The sequence below is a fragment of the Vulpes vulpes genome, chromosome 6 (genome assembly GCF_048418805.1).
Source record: "Vulpes vulpes isolate BD-2025 chromosome 6, VulVul3, whole genome shotgun sequence".
Lineage (NCBI taxonomy): Eukaryota > Metazoa > Chordata > Mammalia > Carnivora > Canidae > Vulpes > Vulpes vulpes.
In genome coordinates, this window is record NC_132785.1 from 88,474,428 (window position 1) to 88,494,895 (window position 20,468).

The following is a 20,468-nucleotide window of genomic DNA, read 5'->3' on the forward strand; positions in this document are numbered from 1 at the left end:
CATTGCTGATAGAAACATCGGGGTGCAGGTGTCCCGACGTTTCATTGCATCTGAATCTTTGGGGTAAATCCCCAACAGTGCAATTGCTGGGTCGTAGGGCAGGTCTATTTTTAACTCTTTGAGGAACCTCCACACAGTTTTCCAGAGTGGCTGCACCAGTTCACATTCCCACCAACAGTGTAAGAGGGTTCCCTTTTCTCCGCATCCTCTCCAACATTTGTTGTTTCCTGCCTTGTTAATTTTCCCCATTCTCACTGGTGTGAGGTGGTATCTCATTGTGGTTTTGATTTGTATTTCCCTGATGGCCAGTGATGCAGAGCATTTTCTCATGTGCTTGTTGGCCATGTCCATGTCTTCCTCTGTGAGATTTCTCTTCATGTCTTTTGCCCATTTCATGATTGGATTGTTTGTTTCTTTGGTGTTGAGTTTAATAAGTTCTTTATAGATTTTGGAAACTAGCCCTTTATCTGATATGTCATTTGCAAATATCTTCTCCCATTCTGTAGGTTGTCTTTTAGTTTTGTTGACTGTATCCTTTGCTGTGCAAAAGCTTCTTATCTTGATGAAGTCCCAATAGTTCATTTTTGCTTTTGTTTCTTTTGCCTTTGTGGATGTATCTTGCAAGAAGTTACTGTGGCCAAGTTCAAAAAGGGTGTTGCCTAAAAAAAAAAAAAAAAAAAAAAAAAAAAAAAAGGGTGTTGCCTGTGTTCTCCTCTAGGATTTTGATGGAATCTTGTCTCACATTTAGATCTCTCATCCATTTTGAGTTTATCTTTGTGTATGGTGAAAGAGAGTGGTCCAGTTTCATTCTTCTGCATGTGGATGTCCAATTTTCCCAGCACCATTTATTGAAGAGACTGTCTTTCTTCCAATGGATAGTCTTTCCTCCTTTATCGAATATTAGATGACCGTACATTTCAGGGTCCACTTCTGGATTCTCTATTCTGTTCCACTGATCTGACTTCCAGTACCATGTTAAAGAGTAATGGTGAGAGTTGACATTACTAACTTGTTCCTGACCATAGAGGAAAAGCCCTCAGTTTTTCCCTATTGAAGATATTAGCTGTGGGTCTTTTGTATATGGCTTTTATGATGTTACAAACTCAAACATTTTAAGACGTTAAGCAGCAAAATGAGACATCCCAACACCAAAGGAGAAAACTGAAGGCAAATGGTTACCTGATGGCACAAATGCCTCCAGAAAATATTATTGTTAATAATCTACAGGAGAGGAACTTTCAAGAGTTTATGGTTCAGATTCCAAATGTTTTTGGGTAAAGTGATCTGAGACTGATTCTTGAGTGTGATATAATTCTGAGTAAGATATCTGAGCATGTCCTTCAAAAGGTATCATGAAATGAGTAAACAGGAAATCTTGTCCCTTCATGCCTTTCAACACACAAAGACCAAACCATATTCATGAATATCGGACTCTTTCTAGTAATGCAGAATGTAAAGGAGCTGACTGGTATATAAGGAGGTGTGGTACTTCTATTTCCTTTACATATGTTTTGGCTCAAGTCAAAAGGCCTACAATTTAATGAAATAAAGGAATGCTCATGTTACATGCTGAAGGACACTTACCATGAATAGTGAATCTACAAATATTACTTTCAAAGCCTAGAGTTATCTGTTAGCAATGCATATTATCAAGAGGTTTTATAAAATGTCTAACCATGACTTAGACATGAGTGCTATGTGCTAAGTCCAGAATATTGATAAAAATCAGCCAGCATGTCACTGACTTCATTTTATTTTAATTTTTGAAAGAGAGAGAGAGAGAGAGCACGCAGGGGGAGGGGCAGAGAGAGAGAGAGAGGGAGAGAATCCTGGGCAGGCTCCATCCTTAGCGCAGAGCCTAACACAGAGCTTGATTTCATGACCCTGAGATCATGATTTGAGCCAATATCAAGAGTAAGACGCTTAACTGACTGAGCCACTCAGGTGCCCTCAACTCTCATTTTAAATAGGCATGTGAAAATGAGAATGCTGCTGTATGGTACTGAGTAGTATATACTGAAGTTAGTGTGCTTTAATGAGTATCTGCTCTACATTAATTCCCTTCAATTAAAGAAGCACATGAAATAGAAAAAAAATCTTATCAGTCAATAAAAGGAGTTAGTGTTTAAAAATGACAATGGAGCACTTGCAGCTTCATTTTTCAAAACTTCACAAAGGTGCAAACAATGTACTGCTTTCCAGGCTCACATGGACAGATCAGTACTGTTATGTCTGGTCTTCCTAGATGCACCGGCATCTCGTGGCAGTACTTTCTGCAAATCTGATAGAGCAGCAGCTCTCTCCTCTTTTTTTTTTTTTTTCCTCCTCTTGATGTCTATCACAGCATGCAACTGTGTGTGCCTGGTAGGGGTCTGTGGAAGGGCAACGGTAGGCGTTTTTGGAGTCTGACAGTCGTCAGAGTCACTGCCACCTTCCAAGTCAACCTGTATGTAATTGAGCTGCCTGTGTTCTAAACTTGGGCATCTGATATCAAAGTTAAAGACTGTCAGCATACAGTCCCAATGTCTTGAATATTCCATTTTGTAAGCACTTGCTGGCACTCTTACATTCTCTGTATTTACAGTTATGATCTGGATCTAGATTAGTATGGTGGCCCTTTAGAGATGGGATCTATGGTCCAAAGTTGTCATCTTCATCCCTGCTTAGCTTGGGCGCTTCCTAGATAGGAGGCAAAGATGATAAATTTTCATAGTTTAATAACACAGTTCTTCTCTGAGCTGAAGTATTGATATTCTGGGTAACTGAGGTAATGCCAGATGTTAAATGACCTCTCCTGACCCCTGAGGCACTAGGGATAGATAGCCCATTGATATTTTCATACACCAGTTTGTTAATAGAGGGTGCAATTCTTCACTCATCATTATCATATTTAGTGTCCCATTCTGTGCTATTGTCACCACTTCCGCTGACTTGGTCTCTTTCAAGTTGTTCTAGTTTCTCATTTTACATTAACTACGTTTGAACAGGAGTTGGTCCTAAGACAAATTTGACTCCTTTGGATTCAAGAAGAATCTGAGGGTCTCTGTCCTCAGTACTACTTGGTTGTGCTGCTTTCAGCACTAGAAATCCTCACCTCCAATGGGACATGCACATTTGTATGGTTTTTCTGCTCTTCTTGAAACTCCTGTAGTGTTGATATAGGTATGTACTTGCTCCCCAAATTTCAAAAAAGTTTTTTTTTTTATCAGCTATGTGGATTTTTATGCTATGAGAAAAAAAAAAATTCCCAGTTCAGTTCTGAGTAGCTTAGAGGCAGTGATATCTTGTGTTCATTTCTTGGAAAAGATGTATTAGGTAAAATCGGCTCTGGCCTCAGTTTCAACTGAGCTGTGGAAGTTCTGTTGTTTTTTGAGCTAAATCAGTTGGCTTCCTGCTATTTCTAAAATATTTGCTTTTGTAAAAAAAGAACATATCCCAGTAATTAAAGGCACAGATTTAAACAGCATTCATTCACTCAAATCACTGCATAGATATAACTGTCACTTTCCTTTGCTCATTTTGCTGCCAGCACCCACCCCCACTTTTCTGGAAACAGCACTCAGATCGAACGTGGTGGCTTGGATCCTGAGTCATGGTGTTCTGCTGTCCTTCAGCCAAGAGTCAGACACAGGACCCAAGCAAAATCATACTCTTTTTGGAAATCAAATCTTGAGCAGAGAGAACAAGATGGGAAAGAGCCAGAGAAGGCCAACTGCTCATCACTTTCTGCTCTGGTTCCCATCTTTCTGAGCTACCATTCTAGTACCTTCTATCTGTGCCTTGAGGTCAGCCAGAGTCAGGTTCCATTTTTTTGTAACCAGACTCCTCTCTGGTGTATGTGGCCTGCGAGAGCCTCGGTGGTCTAGCCCTGCTCAGCTCCCGAGCTCACCTGGCGCTGCGCCCCCTCTCACCACAGGCCAGCTGCACTGCATTGCTCTCTAGCTCCTTGGACACACGGAACTCGTTCCCACCTTGAGCCCTCTGCCATTGCCCATGGCTCTGTTGCTCAAATGCCACCTGCTCGGAGAGGCAAATGCTGACACTCCAAAGCTTTCCATCTCATTAGCCTGTTCAATTTCTGATACTAGTATTTAAAATTATCTCTTGTTTTATTTACTTACTTATTATTTGCATTTCCCGGTTAGAATATCATGTCTAAGAAGCTAGAGACCTTGTCTACTTTGTTTACTGGTATCGCTAGCATTTCATAGCATGTGGCACTTAATAGGTGCTCATTAAATATGTATTGAATGAGTGAGTGTGTTGTATGTAGTACACCCTGGGTAGAGCAATCTTGTGTCCTATGACTAAGTGGTTAATGAAGAGCATACATAGGCTTTGGTATTAGGCTGTCTGGATTTCAATCTTGGCTCTAACGCTTGCTGTGTGGCCTTAGGTAAGTTACTTAAGCTCTTTGTGCATCAATTTTCCCATTTCTAAAATGCTAATAACAAAAATGTATAAGTAGGATGAAGATTAAGCAAGTCTTTGGTACATTGCATGGAAAACAATGAGGTTGAATATACGGCTACCAATATTATTAGAGTGTTTCTCAATTGTAAGAAGCTTTTGTCAGAGATTGTAAAATGTGCCACTGGCTTCATATTAGTGCTTCTGGAGAAAACCAAAATCAAATACAACATTAAATGAAAACAAATCGGGCAACCCCAGTGGCTCAGTGGTTTAGCACTGCTCTCAGCCTGGGGCGTGATCCTGGGGACCTGGGATGGAGTCCCATGTCGGGCTCCCTACATGGAGCATGCTTCTCCCTCTGCCTGTGTCTCTGCCCCTCTCTCTGTGTGTCTCTCATGAGTAAATAAGTAAAATCTTAAAAAAATTAAAATAAATGAAAACAAATCTACAAAAACTATTTGCAACATCATACTTTATCTCTACAAATACATGCTGTTTCCTTTTTCAGAATGCAATCATACCTGGCATCAAAAATGCCTATCAAGTGTGGTGGCCATGGGCTGTTCCATGTAATATAATGGTAACCTCTGCTGATGATCTGGACCTTGTTAGCATCTTTGTGATGCAGCAGAATAATTTAAACCCGTCAAAGAATTTCGTGGGTTATGTGGTAGTTTGTTAGTTTGTTTGCATTTCCCTTTTGGCTACATTGTATTATTGTTGCGAATTGAATTATAAGTAACTCTAAGTAAAGAGCTTTTCTGGGAAATAGCTGGACGCTTTTGACAGATTTGGACATGATAGTTTTTGATACATCAATTGGTCCCAACAATTGAAAATCTTGTAATCTTTTCTCAGAATTTTGGCAATTTTTACTGCTTTCAATCACAGAATCCAGTGTATGGTTATTAATTTTGTGCATACACTAATTTTTTTTCTGTTTTCTATTTTTTTTTCTATATTTTGCATTATAGTAGAATCTTTTAAAAGACCTCTTTTTTTAAAGATTTTATTTATTTATTCATAGACACACAGAGAGAGGCAGAGACACAGGGAGAGGGAGAGGGAGAAGCAGGCTCCATGCAGGGGGCCCGATGTGGGACTCGATCCCAGGTCTCCAGGATCACACCCCAGGCTGCGCCAAACTGCTACGCCACCGGGGCTGCCCTTAAAAGACCTCTTTTTAAAAAATTTTATTTATTCATGAGAGAGAGAGAGAGAGAGAGAGAGAGAGAGAGAGGCAGAGACACAGGCAGAGGGAGAAGCAGGCTCCATGCCTGGAGCCTGATGCGGGACTCGGTCCCAGGACTCCAGGGTCACGCCCTGGGCCAAAGGCAGACACTGAACTGCTGAGCCACCCAGGGATCCCCCTTGAAAGACCTCTTAACTGATAATTGTCATGTGAATTTAAATTTACCAGCTACCTGTACACCTGAAACTAATATAACACTACATGTTGGTTATCCTGGAATTAAAATTTAAAAATAGTAAAAATAAATAAATTTACCACCTACCAGTGCAGATAACTTCCCAGAAGCAACAGGCCAAAGAACTGACCCACCCCTACATCTTATTAATTTCCCAGACATATAGACAGTGCAAACTGTGTGTATATGCCATCCACACATTCTCTCTCTACCTCTGCCTTCTCATGCCTGACTGCACACCAGAATCATCTGGGCAACTTGAAAAAATCCCACATTCTCAGGCTGAATGCCAAGCCAATTAATGTAGTATCCCGGTATCACTGTTTCTAAAATTCTTTAGATGATTTCAATGTGCAGTGGAGGTTGAGAAGCACTGCCGTACCAGTGGCTGGTGAGATTCTTTTGACACATGTGAGATGTGTCTTAATTGCAGAGATGTTAATGTGTGGAAAAAAAATCTTTGCATCTGAAAAAGAAGAAAATATGATATTGTTTTGTTATTATTAGCCTAGCCCCAGGAAGCTTCAGACCATGAAAAATATATTGGGTCAGACCCATTTTTGTAGAAAACGGACATTCCTTTGTTGCCCTTAATAGCACCTTTGGTAGTTCCTACTAGGAATGTGTCCCAGTGATGACGTTTCCTCTAGTTACTGCCAGAAACCTGACAAGGGGCTTAAAGATGAAGCCTGACAGCTGAGACCTCTAAAGAGTAAAAATCATGTGCGGAATGCATCTGAAGCTCCTTGTCAATGAGCCTGCACCTGTTGTCCCCTTTGAGCCCCTGATTTGGCATCCCAAATGCTCCAGGACTGGCCTTGAGTGTGTTGTCTGATCCAGTGGGATCTTCTCTCTACCCATTCCCAAGGCATGGAGAACAGATCTCAGATTCTCTTAAAATCGAGGAAGGATTGGATGATAGACAAGCAGCTTACACGCAGTCTGAGTATTTATTGCAGGTGGTAACTGCACTACATTTCAATACTTGGTCTTAGTTGAAATCTTGAAAACTTGAAAGTTAATAGTGGCATAGAGTTTTGGCTGATCCTCACAAGTTTCTAAGATTGACTGATTTCTTTCTGATAGATACTTGTGATTTTTTTTCCTGCTGGTCTATCAGGTCTGAGCAAGCCCATCACTATATCTAAATATTAAAGTCTGCATGTTTGTATAGACTATCGCATTGCCAACAAAGAAACCAAATTCATGAGAAACTGCACTTAACCTTCACCTGCTCATCATTTTCAGCCTGCCAATCAATAAGACTGGAGACTTATTTCTTCACATCTGACATCCACATTGTCCACCAGGGCAATAGGAAAATATATTGAGTGGAGTGTTCTTTTCACAGATCTTATGTGGAAATCCTCATTAAGGAAGGAAGCATTAGGATCCTCATTTACCTCAGACAACTTTCTCATTATACACTTATTAACTGCTAGGTTGAAAATACAGGCCAAAACCAGAATGCAGAGTAGTTAATATTTAATACCTTAATCTTTCCTTAAAAGTAGTTTGTTAAATAATGACATAATAAATCAATGCAGCTGATAAATCTATAGTACTAGAAGTAGGTTTAGGCAGGATAAAGATGGGCCCTGTTAATTAAAGAAGAAAACAGATGGGCATGATATATAGGCAGGGATAACAAAAGAGGAACCAAAATGTAAAGTATAATTTGGAGAGGGGTTTTAGAAAATTGATAAGCCTATTATATAAAGTAATTTACAGTGATTTAAACCTCCTTGAGAAAGATCAGATGAATATTTGTAATCTCTTCTGGTTTATTAAAGTTCTAAATATTTTGTTTAACACCTTAATATCTGGAATGTAAGTATGATTAAGAATATAATTTTGCTTTCCAAATAGCTAGCCAATTTTCAAATATTTTTCAACAATGCCGAATAATTTTCATTTCCTCCTTCCTGATTCTCTGCTCAATATCTATTAAAATCTCTATTTTTGAGTTGTAGTTGATTTTAGTAATAGTATGCCATTTTGATTACTGTGGCTTTGAAAATAGATTTTAATGTGTCATACGAATTAAGTGACTGCTTTTGCTCAGAATGTCCTTGCCTACAGTCTTCTATTCATTTAACAAATGAATTTAACATTTTGTCAAGTTCCATAGATAGTTGTCCCAGGAATATGAATCATTATTGACACTCAGTTGAGATGTTAGTAATAAAAAAGGGAGGGGATGGGATGGTGGCATTATGAAGAGTCTGCACACAAACGAATAATCCCTAACACTTCAAAGCACTCATCATGGGCCAGGTACTGTCCAGAGTGTTTTACACATATTATTTGATCTAACCCTCAAAACCATTCTATTGTTACCTCTACTTTAGACTGTGGAAAATGTGGGTGAGCTTTCATTCCATGCTCCTGAGCAACAGCTGGCACAACATGGGGCCAGGACCAGAAATTAGACAGTGACCCCCAGATGCTGCTCTGTCACTACACTTTTCTCCTCTCAGGGTTGTCTGATAAGGCAGAGTATAGAGGTTATTTAATAATTAATACTCACATTTAACCCGTCTTTCCTCTCTATTGCACAAAGTACTTATTTATGTGTGATCTCATGTTGTGCTCCTTTCTTTGTGCAGAACTCAAAGAAATGCATGATTGAACACACAATCCTTACCAGAGAATTTTAGCCAGGGTGGTCAGTCCACTGGTTCATACCTTCATGAAGTTTCTCTCATCAAGATGGTTTCTTTAGCTGTATGCTTTATTTTACATATTACAAATGGTGGCTATATATCAAAAGATGGTTTGTAAGTTGTTAACAAATAATTAAAATAGAATATTCAGCCATCCTTATTAGTGGAATAGTAATTTATTATATTCGTTATTAGAGAATTTTAGACAAATATATTGGTGGAGAAAGGGCAAGAACAACCAACCAAAATATCAACTCTTCTAGATTTCATGGTGAACATTTATTTTTACCTGGTGGGAGAAGGAAGAAAAATATGAGTAAGATTCATAACCACTGGGGGTAAGAGCTTCCTTAACGGGAGTCAGGTTTTCTACTTTTTCCACCACCCCGGCCTTTCAGGAAAGGGATAAGTTAAAGTCCATGTCAGAAAGGTTCAGAATAAAATGGAGAGGCCATCTTCACCATATAGGAAGAGGAAGCAAATCAAAGCCCTTTCACCACCAAGGGAATATGGGAAGGAAAAAGTAGGGTCAGGAGATCTGCTCCTAGGTCCCTGAAACCCTTTCTTCTGCCTTGGGCTTTATCTCAGAGGACAGCCTGGGGGAAATAGGAACAGACTGGGGTGTAGTTGGAGGGAGGCTATAGGGAGATCCTGGTCTTGTCAAACATGGCCCCTCAGCCTTTCAAAGTGTATAATTCAGTGATTTAACAATTACAAGGTCATGCAACTATCACTACTAGTTCTGTGCTATCTAGTTCTTACCTGAAGCTTTTCTTAGCACAGCTGTGGCAGAGTGGTACAGATAATACATCTGAAAACTCCACTGATCTTTCTGTGCATTTAATTAGGGGCCTTCACTGTTCAGTCTTTTCCAATACCTCAGCTTCTGTGTGTATCCCAAACACTGGTTCTTTGGATAAAGACACGATTTAGGAAGTCTCAGTTACCTGTGATGTATTATGTCAGACTCAGGCTTCCCTAAACGCCAGTGGAAGTAGCTGGCACATATATTTGAAGATATGTGCAGGTGTCTTTAGTGTATTCGTATAGATTACAAAGTAGTGTGATCTGAGAACTTCTTTAATTACTATAGTTGCTTTGATTCATGATCAAAATCCTGATTCAACAGAAAATTCTCCTTTCTTATCAGTGAGCTGAATAGATAAGCAAAAGATTAATGTGCACATTAGAGGCAGAAAAAAAGGATTTCACTTCCCGAAAATAGGATGATATCTTGCAAATCACTTCTTTGTTCCATGAGGCAATGCCAGGAATCAGAAGTTCCATTAACCTCACTGCCATGAGAAGAGTAGAAAGCTGCTAACATGTTCTCTTAGAGAATAGGAGGGAAGAAAACCACCACAGTGAAGGGACCCATAGAAGACAAAGGGTAGTGGGTGAGGAAACAGGGATGTGGAAACCTGGTGAACACAGAGCAGGCGCAGCTGCCAGTTTCCTAGTGTGGCGTTCTGATGTCATACGGTGGATTAGGTGCTTGTAGGAGATATTTTTTCCTTAAAAAAACAAACAAACCCATGAAAAAACCCCAGCTCATTTTATAAGGGTGATGATAGGGGTGCCTGGGTGGCTCAGTCAGTTAGTTGAGCATCGAACTCTTGGTTTCAGCTCAGGTCATGATCTTGGGGTTGTGAGATGGAGGCCCCAAGTTGGGCTCTGTGCTCAGTGGGGAGTCTGCTTGGGATTTTCTCTCCCTCCCCCTCTGCCCCACCCCCCCTGCTTGCACTCTTTCTCTCCAATAAATAAATAAATCTTTTTTTTAAAGCGTAATGACAGTGTAAAGGAAATCAGTACAGTTGTGATTATTTATTTATAAAATATTTTATTCATTTATCTGAGAGAAAGAGTATGCACAAGCAGGGGGGAGGGGCAGAGGGAGAAGCAGGCTCCCCACTGAACAGGGAGCCCAATGTGGGATTCTATCGCAGGACCCTGGGATCATGACCTGAGCAGAAGGCGGACACTTAACCAACTGAGCCACCCAGGCGTCCCTGTTGTGATTATTTAAAAACAATCTTAATGTTCAGTCATTCAAAGTAATGTTGAAGAAACCAGATTTGAAAAAGTCAGTGACCCTATACTTTGTAGTACAAGTTTATGGCCTTTTTCAGGAGTAGGTTTGTGAAAGTAAGTTTCTGAGATTTGGAGGTAGACCCACACAGCATCTAAACTATAGATGTTTCACACGAAGAAGTTAAGGTTCAGGAGGTATGTAGGTACCACCAGGAGGCAGTATTAGGGTTCTCAAGGAAATCAGGTGAAGACCAAGTGCTTTCAAGAACTCTGGAGGAAAAAAAAAAAAGAACTCTGGAGGAATTTCCAATTACACTTGACTGAAGACCTATTGCTCTGACAAAGGTGAATTGTCATCCCCAATAGACGAAAGCTAAGAAATTCTCAAGAGACACAGGATATTGTCTCATAAAAATCTTTTATTGGCACACTGGGAATACCCATTTTTTTCTAGTACAGTAGCTGTATGCATCTACAATGGCAATTCTGTGTAAACTATGTGTTACAAGTCACTAGAAATCTACTTAGCAGGATGAATTTAATAAAGAACAAGAGTAGCTATGAGTCTACAGCGGCCCAGCCATCGAGTCTCATCGGAGAGTAAATCAAATATCAAACTAGTGTTGTCCTGCAACAGAGTTTTTCTGTAGCCAAGAAACCAGATGGACATAAACAGGATAGCACCCATTCAATAAATTAGGTACACTTAAACTAGAAAAACACTGTAACTGATAGAAATGATCTAAATAAAGCACAAAAGGAAATAATTAGCTATTTACACATATTACTTCTTGCCAAAACTTTAGTTGGTTAGCTTTCCCAACATACCTCTTCTCATTTTTCTGTTATTCTTGTTTGTTCACGTGGAATTTCTTGGCTCACTGGCAGATATGTAGACAATGTTATCAGAACCTCTTTCCATGTTCTACATTTTCTAAAGCTTCATGTCAAACTAAAGAATCTGAAGGTACCTATGTAAGTCTATCTCTATAGAGAAGTAATAAGAATTATTGTTCTGCTATTGGTCATAGCAATGACATACAATTTCATTTTCTTCCAAACATGATTTGAACTACTCCAGAAAGTTAGGTTGTGAATGGCAGCAGAGTGGATGGGTTTGTCATTTGTAACAGGCACAGATATACATGGAGACAAGTGTGTTTATCCTGAGAATGGGGATGCCGTGGACTGCAAATTAAGATCCCCCATTACTGAAAATGGGTTCTCTCTCTGGTCACTACTTTTTTTTTTCACATTTATTGTTAAGGCTTTGTGTCATTGCAGCATTAACAAATAAGAATGCCGACATCATTTCTGCCAAAGGAGGGCTCTGTGATGAATGGCAGCAGGTACCATAATTAAAATAGTGTAGCTGAAAAGGCATTGAGTTGGTATGTTTCCGGTGCCATGGCCAGAATGGGTAGATTTTTAGCATCTTCCTTGGAGATCTGAGAGATCTTGCCAATGAGCCTCTTTGCCCCATGTTTATTTCCTTTTCTAGTACCTATAACAATTTGTAATTGTATTATTTTTGGTTTGCTCTCCTATGAGAATATAAGCTCCAGAAGGGCAGTAACCACACCTGTGTTCACCACTGTGTCTCCATTGTTTAGAACAGTGCCTGGTCTTTAGTAGGTTCTCAGTTAAAAACTTAGATTAAATAAATAAACCAAATCATAAATCCCCTGGTCTGCCTATGTCTAGAGATTTTCTAGTTTGTTTCAATGACCAGGGTTGGCCTGTCCCAATGACCCAGCTATCCTAATGATCCTACCTGCTGTGAACCTTTGTGTAGCCATGTGGCTGATATTTTTGTGCTTCACAGGATAGTAAAACTTCTCAATGCTGCATTCACTCTGCCCACCTCTCAAAGATTAGCTATGCAGGGCTAGCACTGCACGAGAGGTAACAGCAAGAAACTTCTAGGAGGTAAACTGCAAGCTCCAGATTCACCTGATTCTTCCCCACCTCTCTCTACAACCTCTTTGTCAGAGAGCTTAAGAAAAAGGTTATCGGGAGAATATTTTCTTGGCAGTAACAGTTCAGTAAGTCACCAATAACGTGATCAGAAAAGAAACAAAATATAACTCACCTACAAAAAAAAAAAAAAAAAAAACTATGTAAAATAAAAGCAAAATCTCGGAGTGGAAACCAAGTGCCACGGTGGGCCGTCTGGGTCCTTTCTTGGTGAGAGTTGCCGGACTCGGAAGTGAACGCAGGCATCAGAGCAGGAGAGAGGTTGGAAAGGAAGGGGCAGAGCAGAGCTGAGGGGCATGAAGACGTGGGACCAGCTTTCCTCTCCTCCTCGCCCTCTGCTTCCAGCTCTCCGGCACCCCGCATCCCACCGAATGCTGGCTGAGCTCCTGCGTCGCTCTCGGGCGGAGGTAAGAACGGGCAGCTGGCGCCTCCACAGCCCATCCTTAGGCTATTGATGCTCTGCTGGAGTAGAAGTCAGGGACCGGGAGCCCGGTGTGAAGCGTGACCTGGGGGACGAGACTGTGAGTCCTGGAGGCACGCGGGAACCCTCCCTGCACGCCCCTCCCCAGGCCACAGTGGATGTGTCCCTAATTCAACAGGGGGCCTGTTCATGTTCTTTAACGTCTATTCTAGTAGACGTTAAAGAGAATTCCAGTAGAATTCAGCCTGTGCTAAGAGCCTGGCCACCGGTGGTGGGTTCCCAAATCCTGGAGACACTTGTTAATATGGTTCTCATCCACCTGCCTCTTTTAAGGGTCCTGGGAAGGCTGCGTTCCTTGTGACTGAAGACACGGGCAGTGATCTGCAGGTAGCAAAGCCTGTTGGCCCCGGGCGCAGTGACACTGCCAAATCCATGGGTAGAGAACCGGTGAGCGGATAACCCTTCTCTCATCACTTGTCCACTAGTTACTCCAATTAGGATGAGCCTTCCGTTGGGGGGAAGAATAGGTGGTTGCCAGGTTTAAGAAACATGGGCACTTGTACTGTTCCCCTGGCTCCTATGTGGCCTGGCACCTCCTCGGTGGACAGCTGTGAGGACGAGGCTGGAACTGTCTCCTGCAGGACTATCGTTACTGTCATTCTTCCCCTTCTTGTCCCTGTCTCCCCAGCCCAAGGATCTTTCTCTAAAGATACTCAGGACATCCTGGAAAACACTGAAGAGCACCGAGTACAAGATTCTTTGGAAGGGGAACCAGCTGAAAAATGTGGAAGACTTTGAAGGAGGTTTTTCTAAGACTCACGTCTAGGGCAATTTATGGTTTCCTTTCTTCCAATGTAGAGGCTGAACTCTGAGAGATTAGATTTCAGCCTCCCAGAAAACCCCATCTAGTTGCAGGAAGAGAGAAGGGCAGAGGTCACTGGGTTGCAATCACTTTTACTGCACACACTGATAAATAACATTTTTTTTGTTTTGTTTTGTTTTGTTTTGATAGCTCCCAAGACTGTGGTTCTGAACAGAGGAAAAATCACCTGCAGGCTTTTGATTCCCACAGCCTAGCTGTCTGCTGGATGAGGTGAACAACTGATAATGAGAGCTCTGGCTGAGAAGGGCAGGGGAAGCTTGGCTTAGCAGTGCCTGCCAGGCACCCCACGACTCTGATCTGTACCCCCATCCTGGCCTCTTGGCCCCTTTTGGCTCCCAGGAGGCTCCTTATGCCTTAGAAACTTTGTGCTGGTTGTCCCCTCTGCCTGGAAGGCTCCCCACAGCTCACCTGTGACTGGAGTAAGGCCCACCCACCCTGAGCAGCCCCACTGAGACTGCAGCTGCCTTCCCCACCCCAGCATTCTCAACCCTCCTCGCCCTGCCCTTGGCCTGGTCTCCTTTGCACATATTGTCTTCTAACTATGTCATTAACACCACCATTGTGCTTATTATTGATTCTATCTGTAACAAGGGCACGATTTTTATGTTTTGTTTTCACTGATTAACAACAATACGTATAATAATTATAATAACCGTGCCTTACGTATGAAAGGCACCCAGCAGTTGCTTGTTGAATGAATGCATGAGAAGAACCTGTTCGTTTGTCATTTGTAGTAAATCGTAAGTAAGTGGCCCGCAGGCGGGGACTGCTTTCTATCCCCGTGGCACCTAAGAGAACGGAGGAAGAGTGCGGAGAAGATGCTCAGGATTTTCTGATAATGATGCTAATACGTCAGTCTCATTCCTTCACCTCTCGAGTGCTCGCTCATGGAGCTTTGCATAAGTCTTTTTCATCTGTTTTCGAGCCAGCTGGTTCAGGAGTTTCATTCCTACTAGGGATGAAACTCGGCCTCAGGGCCGATCAATAGCAAACCGTGAATTGAGTTCCAACTTCCCACTTGCTGTTAATTAGACTGTCCGAGCTTAACGAAGGGGCTGATGCTGATCTGGAATCATCTCGGTTGTCATCGGGGATCCCTTTGCCCTCTCCTTTCCTCCGTGTCTTGGTCTGGGCCTTACCGGGTTGGCTTCCCTCTCTCAGGGATTAATGTACCACCCGCGGGCCGCCTTTGGAGTGGAGTGGGCAGGCGCTGCCGGAACACGCGGGGGCACGGTGCTTACCTGCACGTTCCTGTTCAGGCTGACCGCCGGGAAGAACAGGCCCTCCACGTTCTCGAAGGCTATGGGACCCTGCTGTTCGTCGTTGATAAAAAATGTCAAGGTTTTCCTATTTAAGTCGAGGAGGACCCCGATTGTGGCCCCCTTGGCGATCCCTCCCTCTGTTCTGTGGGAAAAGAAAATGACTGGGTTTCACTTGTCATCAATCTAGAAGCTCCCTTTTCGGTACACAATGTACAAATCCCTCTGTACTAACCAGTGATTCTCAGCCGGTTTAAAAATATCATCCTCCACATCCCAGGAGTCTTTTTAAATATTTTTTTTTCCCTAGTCACCCTCCTCACATGAAATTTTAATGCCACAGATATTCTGGGTATCTGTTGATGTGTTGTGTGTCTATCTGTGCTCTGTAAATAAAAAGTATGATTTTTTGCTTACCCCCCCCCCCACACCAATTTTCACTCTTTTGGGGGGAGATATCACTCCCTGTGAAGAATATAGATTCAGCAGTGCTGCTCTGCTGTTGCTGAGAGTGAACTCCTTGCCGGAGGGTCTCTACCGCTGAGCCGCAGCAGTAGGAAACAAACCGTTCAAGTCCAAGAAAAAAAAAAGTAGGCTTTGGGCTATCAGAGCTCTGTCTACAGCTGTGTCGCACACTTTGCACAAATGGTGTGAATTAAACATCAACTCCAAAGTGACTTAATTTGAAAGTCAAAATAAAGAAGCACTTAAGCTGAATCTGAAGCATATGCATGAAGAAAAATTGGATTTGGAACCTTATGCTACCCATTTGACAGAAAAAAAAAAAAACACCTTATTCCAGAAAGATGTTAATTTTGGGCATGTTGAGCTTAAATTGAGAAGGCTCTCTAAAAAAATGACAACATTGAAGATGATTCTCTTCTGCAAAATGAAACAATCATATTGTAGTAGATGGAGGAGTGATTTTAAAAGAACCTGCACTGAAATGTCATTTTAAAGCAAATTATGTCTTATGCTTCGATTGATGGTTTTGCAGAAACCATGAACATGGATGATCTGGTTTGCCTTTTCCATCCCTCTTTGAGGTCTAGTAATATTGAACTTCATCTTTATCTCAGCTGAGCACAGAAGGGTGTTATTCTCTTCCCCTGGCCTGCAGGCTGCACACAGTTGTTAAAAGACGAGTTTATAAATTGCATCTTGCTAATTCACAGCTTCAACAAGGACAGCACAGTTTGCACGCAAGCAGACATGTTCAAGTTTAAGAACATGTCTCTTTGCAGTGTGACACTTGTGTTGTTATTTACTTCCTCACTCACAAATAATATTATTTACTTCCTCACTCCAAGATAAAGAAGCTAGAGGAGAAAAGTAAGTGTGGTACACAGGGGAATGCATTAGGAATCTCGTGATTGATCATTCTCCCAAATGTAAATCACCAAAAACAACCACTTATCCACATCTAGTAGGATTTGATATCGGGCTGAAATGGTATGTATGTTTACTTTAAATGATAATAAACAATACACATCTGAATGGATCTGTATAGAAAATAAAATGTCCAAGGGAATGGGAGTTGGGGAGTTGGAGGTCCCAGGAATCCTACTGGCTAGAGAAGGAGCAGTGATGATCATCCAGAAAAAGCTGAGAGTGGAATCCACCAGCCTGCCACTGCCAGACTCGCTTTCCTTTTGATATGACTGAATAGAACTGTATTTTTTCCCCCAAAACACCAGTGAGAGTGTATCTTAGAGAAATCTTTGAGAATAAGGTGCATGAAAATCCATGCAAGACACCTCCCTACCTACACAAACCAAATGATAAAGGAAGTCTAGGGGGAAAAATACAGTTTGGGTTAAATTATAATTGCCTGTATTTTGGTGTGAGAGGCAAACCTAGGTAGACCTCTATGTTCTCTTTCCCCAACAAACCGGGTGCTCTGAATTTATACAGTAGTAAGAGAGTTCTACAAATTCTAAAGCTATCCAAACTGGCATTTGTAAGATTTAGTTTGATGAAGTGCTTCTATTCTGGGCAGTGATATTGATAATAATCATAACAAGAAGAAAATGGCTTCTGTTTTCAGATACCTCTAATGTGAGGCGTTTTCACATATCGCATTTAATCTGGAGCACACTGTGTCTGGAAAAATATTATTATCCCAATTTGGTGGATTTTGAAAACTAAGCTGCTTTCCCAGTAAGTTGTAGGTCTGGATTTTAGGATCCTGGTATGTTTTCCTGGAATTGATATGTGTGGGGATTCTTAGTTTCTAGCCACGGTGGAATGTAACACTGAAGGGCCTAGGAAAGTGCTCATGTCTCTGGCATTATGCAAAAAAAAAAAAAAAAAAAAAAATCAATCAATAAATCCATCAATGAACCACTGAGGAGTCAGGGAAGAGTAGTAGAACTCCTGTGCCACTTACTGAAGACCACCTGCCTGGCTTCCTCAATGTTGTTTATTTAATAGGACTTTGAAATTGGGCTCTCAGTTTTCACCAGAAGCCAACGTGAAGAAGGCTTGGTTTGGGGGCTGCTGGGTACCTGTTGGTGTGCGAGTTGTTGTGCATGAACCAGCTCCGGTTATTGTCCACATACATTGCCCAAGCTTTGTCGTCCTTCCCTAACATCACATCCTTCATCACGTCGATGCGAGCCACACCGAAGGCAGGGTCAGGGTGGTTGTCGTAGCGATCCACAGTTAGCTCCCAGTAGTGGACGCCCTTGGAGAAGCCAGTCTTCCCCAGCACCACCCGGTCATCATAGCTGCTGCAGGTCACAGTCAGGTTGTCATTGGAGAAGATGATGTCAGAGTGTGCCGAGCCAGGGTCGAAAGCAAACCAGGCCACTGAGAACAAGAGAAGGGAGTGGGGTTACTGAGGCAGACCCAGAGAAGGTGGTATCGCAACGCACTCCTGCACGGGTGAGGAGCGTCGTGTCCCGTTTTCATGCTGCCATGCAGGAAGGAGGTGTCCGGGGCCAGAAGGGGCCGTGAGTGAGCAGACAGGGGCACATCCTGGGAGGCGGTACTCTCTGCACCCAGAAGCAGACGGAGGACACAAGACCGATTCAGCAGGGGTTACCTGACTCAGACTGCACTCCCAACCAGGTGATCCGGGAGTGAAGTGGCATCGGTTTTGGAAGGTGCAAGTCCCTTCACCCGGTGACTGGGACAACAGTACACCAGAGACATAAAGGGAGAGGGTGCGCTAAGATGCCTGTGTAACCCTGAGGCGGGGAGGCTAGGATCTACGGTCCTAGATGGAGGAGGGACAAAACACACTGAGTGAAACCAGGAAATATCCCTTCAGCAGACATGTAGTCATTCTGACAACTTGCTCAGCTCTAGCGGAAGCTCAAAGGCTGCAAAGCCATGAGTGACTGTGACATGGAGGTAAGACAGGTTGCTTCCTTCGTACCTTAAAAATAACAGTTTGCATGTTACTCCTAACACTGACATGTAGCCGATTTTGCTGGAGCAGTAGGTATTTTGGATATTAGGTGAAGATAGAATGACATCTTTGCACACATCGTTGTGACCCAAGTCCGAAATGTCGCCTACCAAGAACATACTCCAGAGAGATGTCATTGCCGCTGTATCGAACCTGTGAGCTACCTCACATGCACTTTGGTCTTTGCTATTTGTAACAGAATAAGGTTATTCCATACCTGCTAACAGCTTTTTAATGTCAACTGTTGTCATTCCAAGTGAAAGGCATGGGAGAGAGAAACAGGAAGCAAAATTGACATCGATAAGAAAACACGTCTCTTTTGATAGACTAATAACCAAAAAAGGGCTCAATTGAAAACACTACACATGCTACTGCGGTTGATCTGACTTGCACCTCTACCCACGTTAGCACTCGTAAAGAGTGCTCTGCATTGACGTATAAGAAAACTGGAGGGCAAGTGCCATCCTCTCTTAGGGTATAAAATTTTTAAAAAATGCCTAAGTATTTGGCAAAGTGTTATAATGGGCTTTTCATGACCATGAGACAATTTTATTGACACACAACAAACTGCCGCCATTTATTTGGTGAAGGAAATTGAGCATGCCAATCACACGAGGAAAAGATGACAATCACGGTAGTTGTACTTGCCTAACTGAGTGTAAGGTGCGGACTGCGGCTCAAAACTGCATCCTATAAAGAGATACTGCACATCAAAGCTATGAAACAGCAACCAGGCGCATCAACATTATTCGTATACACTTCAAAAGCACCAGCTGAAAAGAGTCACCAGAGGCCTGATTCATGAAAAACCAAAGCCCTTTCTCTATTAGTTTACTTTGCTGGGTAAAAATGAGTTCTTTTGCTCTTTCAAAATGAAAAGTATATCACCCTCCCCCCATTTAATCAATCCTTCTCCAACTGATTCTAAACCATACAGCTTAAATTTCTATCAGCCTCCCCTCCCCAGCCAAGCTCAATCTTTTCCACTAAAGTTTCCATATTAAAGAGAAGGCTTAACTGTTTAAAAAATGGGGAAAATCTGGGGTTGGAGGGAAGCAAAATAAATTAAATAAAAGAGAAAAAAGAAAAATTCACCTAACTGAAAAGGAGAAATGACTGGATCTTAACAAAACCCTGTTCCATATCACTATTTCATGCTCTTCTAACTCTGTTGATAAGCAGAGGGCCTTTGTCGAGACTTGATATGTACATATGCGACTGAACATAGAATGTAACCTATATGTTAATAAAAACATCTGATAATTTTTCATAATGACATGAATTAAATGTAGTGAAACAAATTACTTCATCTCCTTCTTGGATCATTTCATTACATCAGTTCTTCTTACCTAAGGGAGGGGTGGGGGCTGGGGGAGATAGAATGGTCTCAGAGAGGGGTGACTCAGGGATTGAAGATCTGTCTTCAGCTCAAGTTGTGATCCCGGGATCCTGGGATGGAGTCCTATATCGGGCTCCCTGCATGGAGCCTACTTCTCCCTCTGCCTATGTCTCTGCCCCCCGCTTTTTTTTTCTCTCTCTCTCTCTGTGTCTCTCATGAATAAATAAATAAAATCTTTAAAAAAAAAGAATGGTTTCAGAGAGAAGCACCTGTGGAACTTTCCCACACCCCCTTCCTCAAGATTTGGATGCCCCCTACCTACTGCATGTAGAGTGGTGTTAGGAACTGACCTGGAGAATGTATTTTTGATGACCACTAGGGTACCCCTAGAGAGGGTCTAGGGGCCTTTCAACTCAGTAAGGCCTTTATACACTAATTTCTAAAACAATCGAAGGATAATACACTGAATTAAAAGAATTTTAAATTAATACAGCTTTGACTATAAAAAAGGACTAATGAGGGATCCCTGGGTGGCGCAGCGGTTTGGCGCCTACCTTTGGCCCAGGGCGTGATCCTGGAGACCTGGGATCGAATCTCACATCAGGCTCCCAGTGCATGGAGCCTGCTTCTCCCTCTG

General features: G+C 42.1%; 1 protein-coding gene, 1 long non-coding RNA gene and 1 pseudogene across 20 annotated transcripts in view; 1 reads left to right on the top strand and 2 right to left on the bottom strand.

Annotated features, from left to right (window-relative positions):
- Positions 1–2,204: 2,204 nt before the first annotated feature.
- Positions 2,205–12,955, bottom strand: LOC112921308 (fibroblast growth factor receptor substrate 2-like; annotated as a pseudogene).
- TRIM9 (tripartite motif containing 9) overlaps positions 10,939–20,468 on the bottom strand; it is a 109,233-nt gene continuing 99,703 nt past the window's right edge. For 4 of the 19 annotated variants that reach the window (XM_072761543.1, XM_026000704.2, XM_026000708.2 and 1 more), the window contains 4 exons: positions 19,141–19,182; positions 18,710–18,733; positions 17,585–17,888; positions 13,874–15,222 (listed from right to left, as the gene is read on the bottom strand). In XM_072761543.1, the coding sequence (XP_072617644.1) occupies positions 14,976–15,222; positions 17,585–17,888; positions 18,710–18,733; positions 19,141–19,182 (617 nt within the window). In that variant the 3' untranslated portion in view covers positions 13,874–14,975. Of the gene's footprint in view, positions 13,021–13,873; positions 15,223–17,584; positions 17,889–18,709; positions 18,734–19,140; positions 19,183–20,468 lie in introns of those variants that run through there. The other 15 variants (XM_072761542.1, XM_026000710.2, XM_026000707.2 and 12 more) reach the window with 7 other exon arrangements.
- LOC140599368 (uncharacterized) lies at positions 13,263–13,983 on the top strand. The gene is made up of 2 exons (XR_012002168.1): positions 13,263–13,382; positions 13,948–13,983. It is a non-coding gene; the product is annotated as an uncharacterized lncRNA (long non-coding RNA).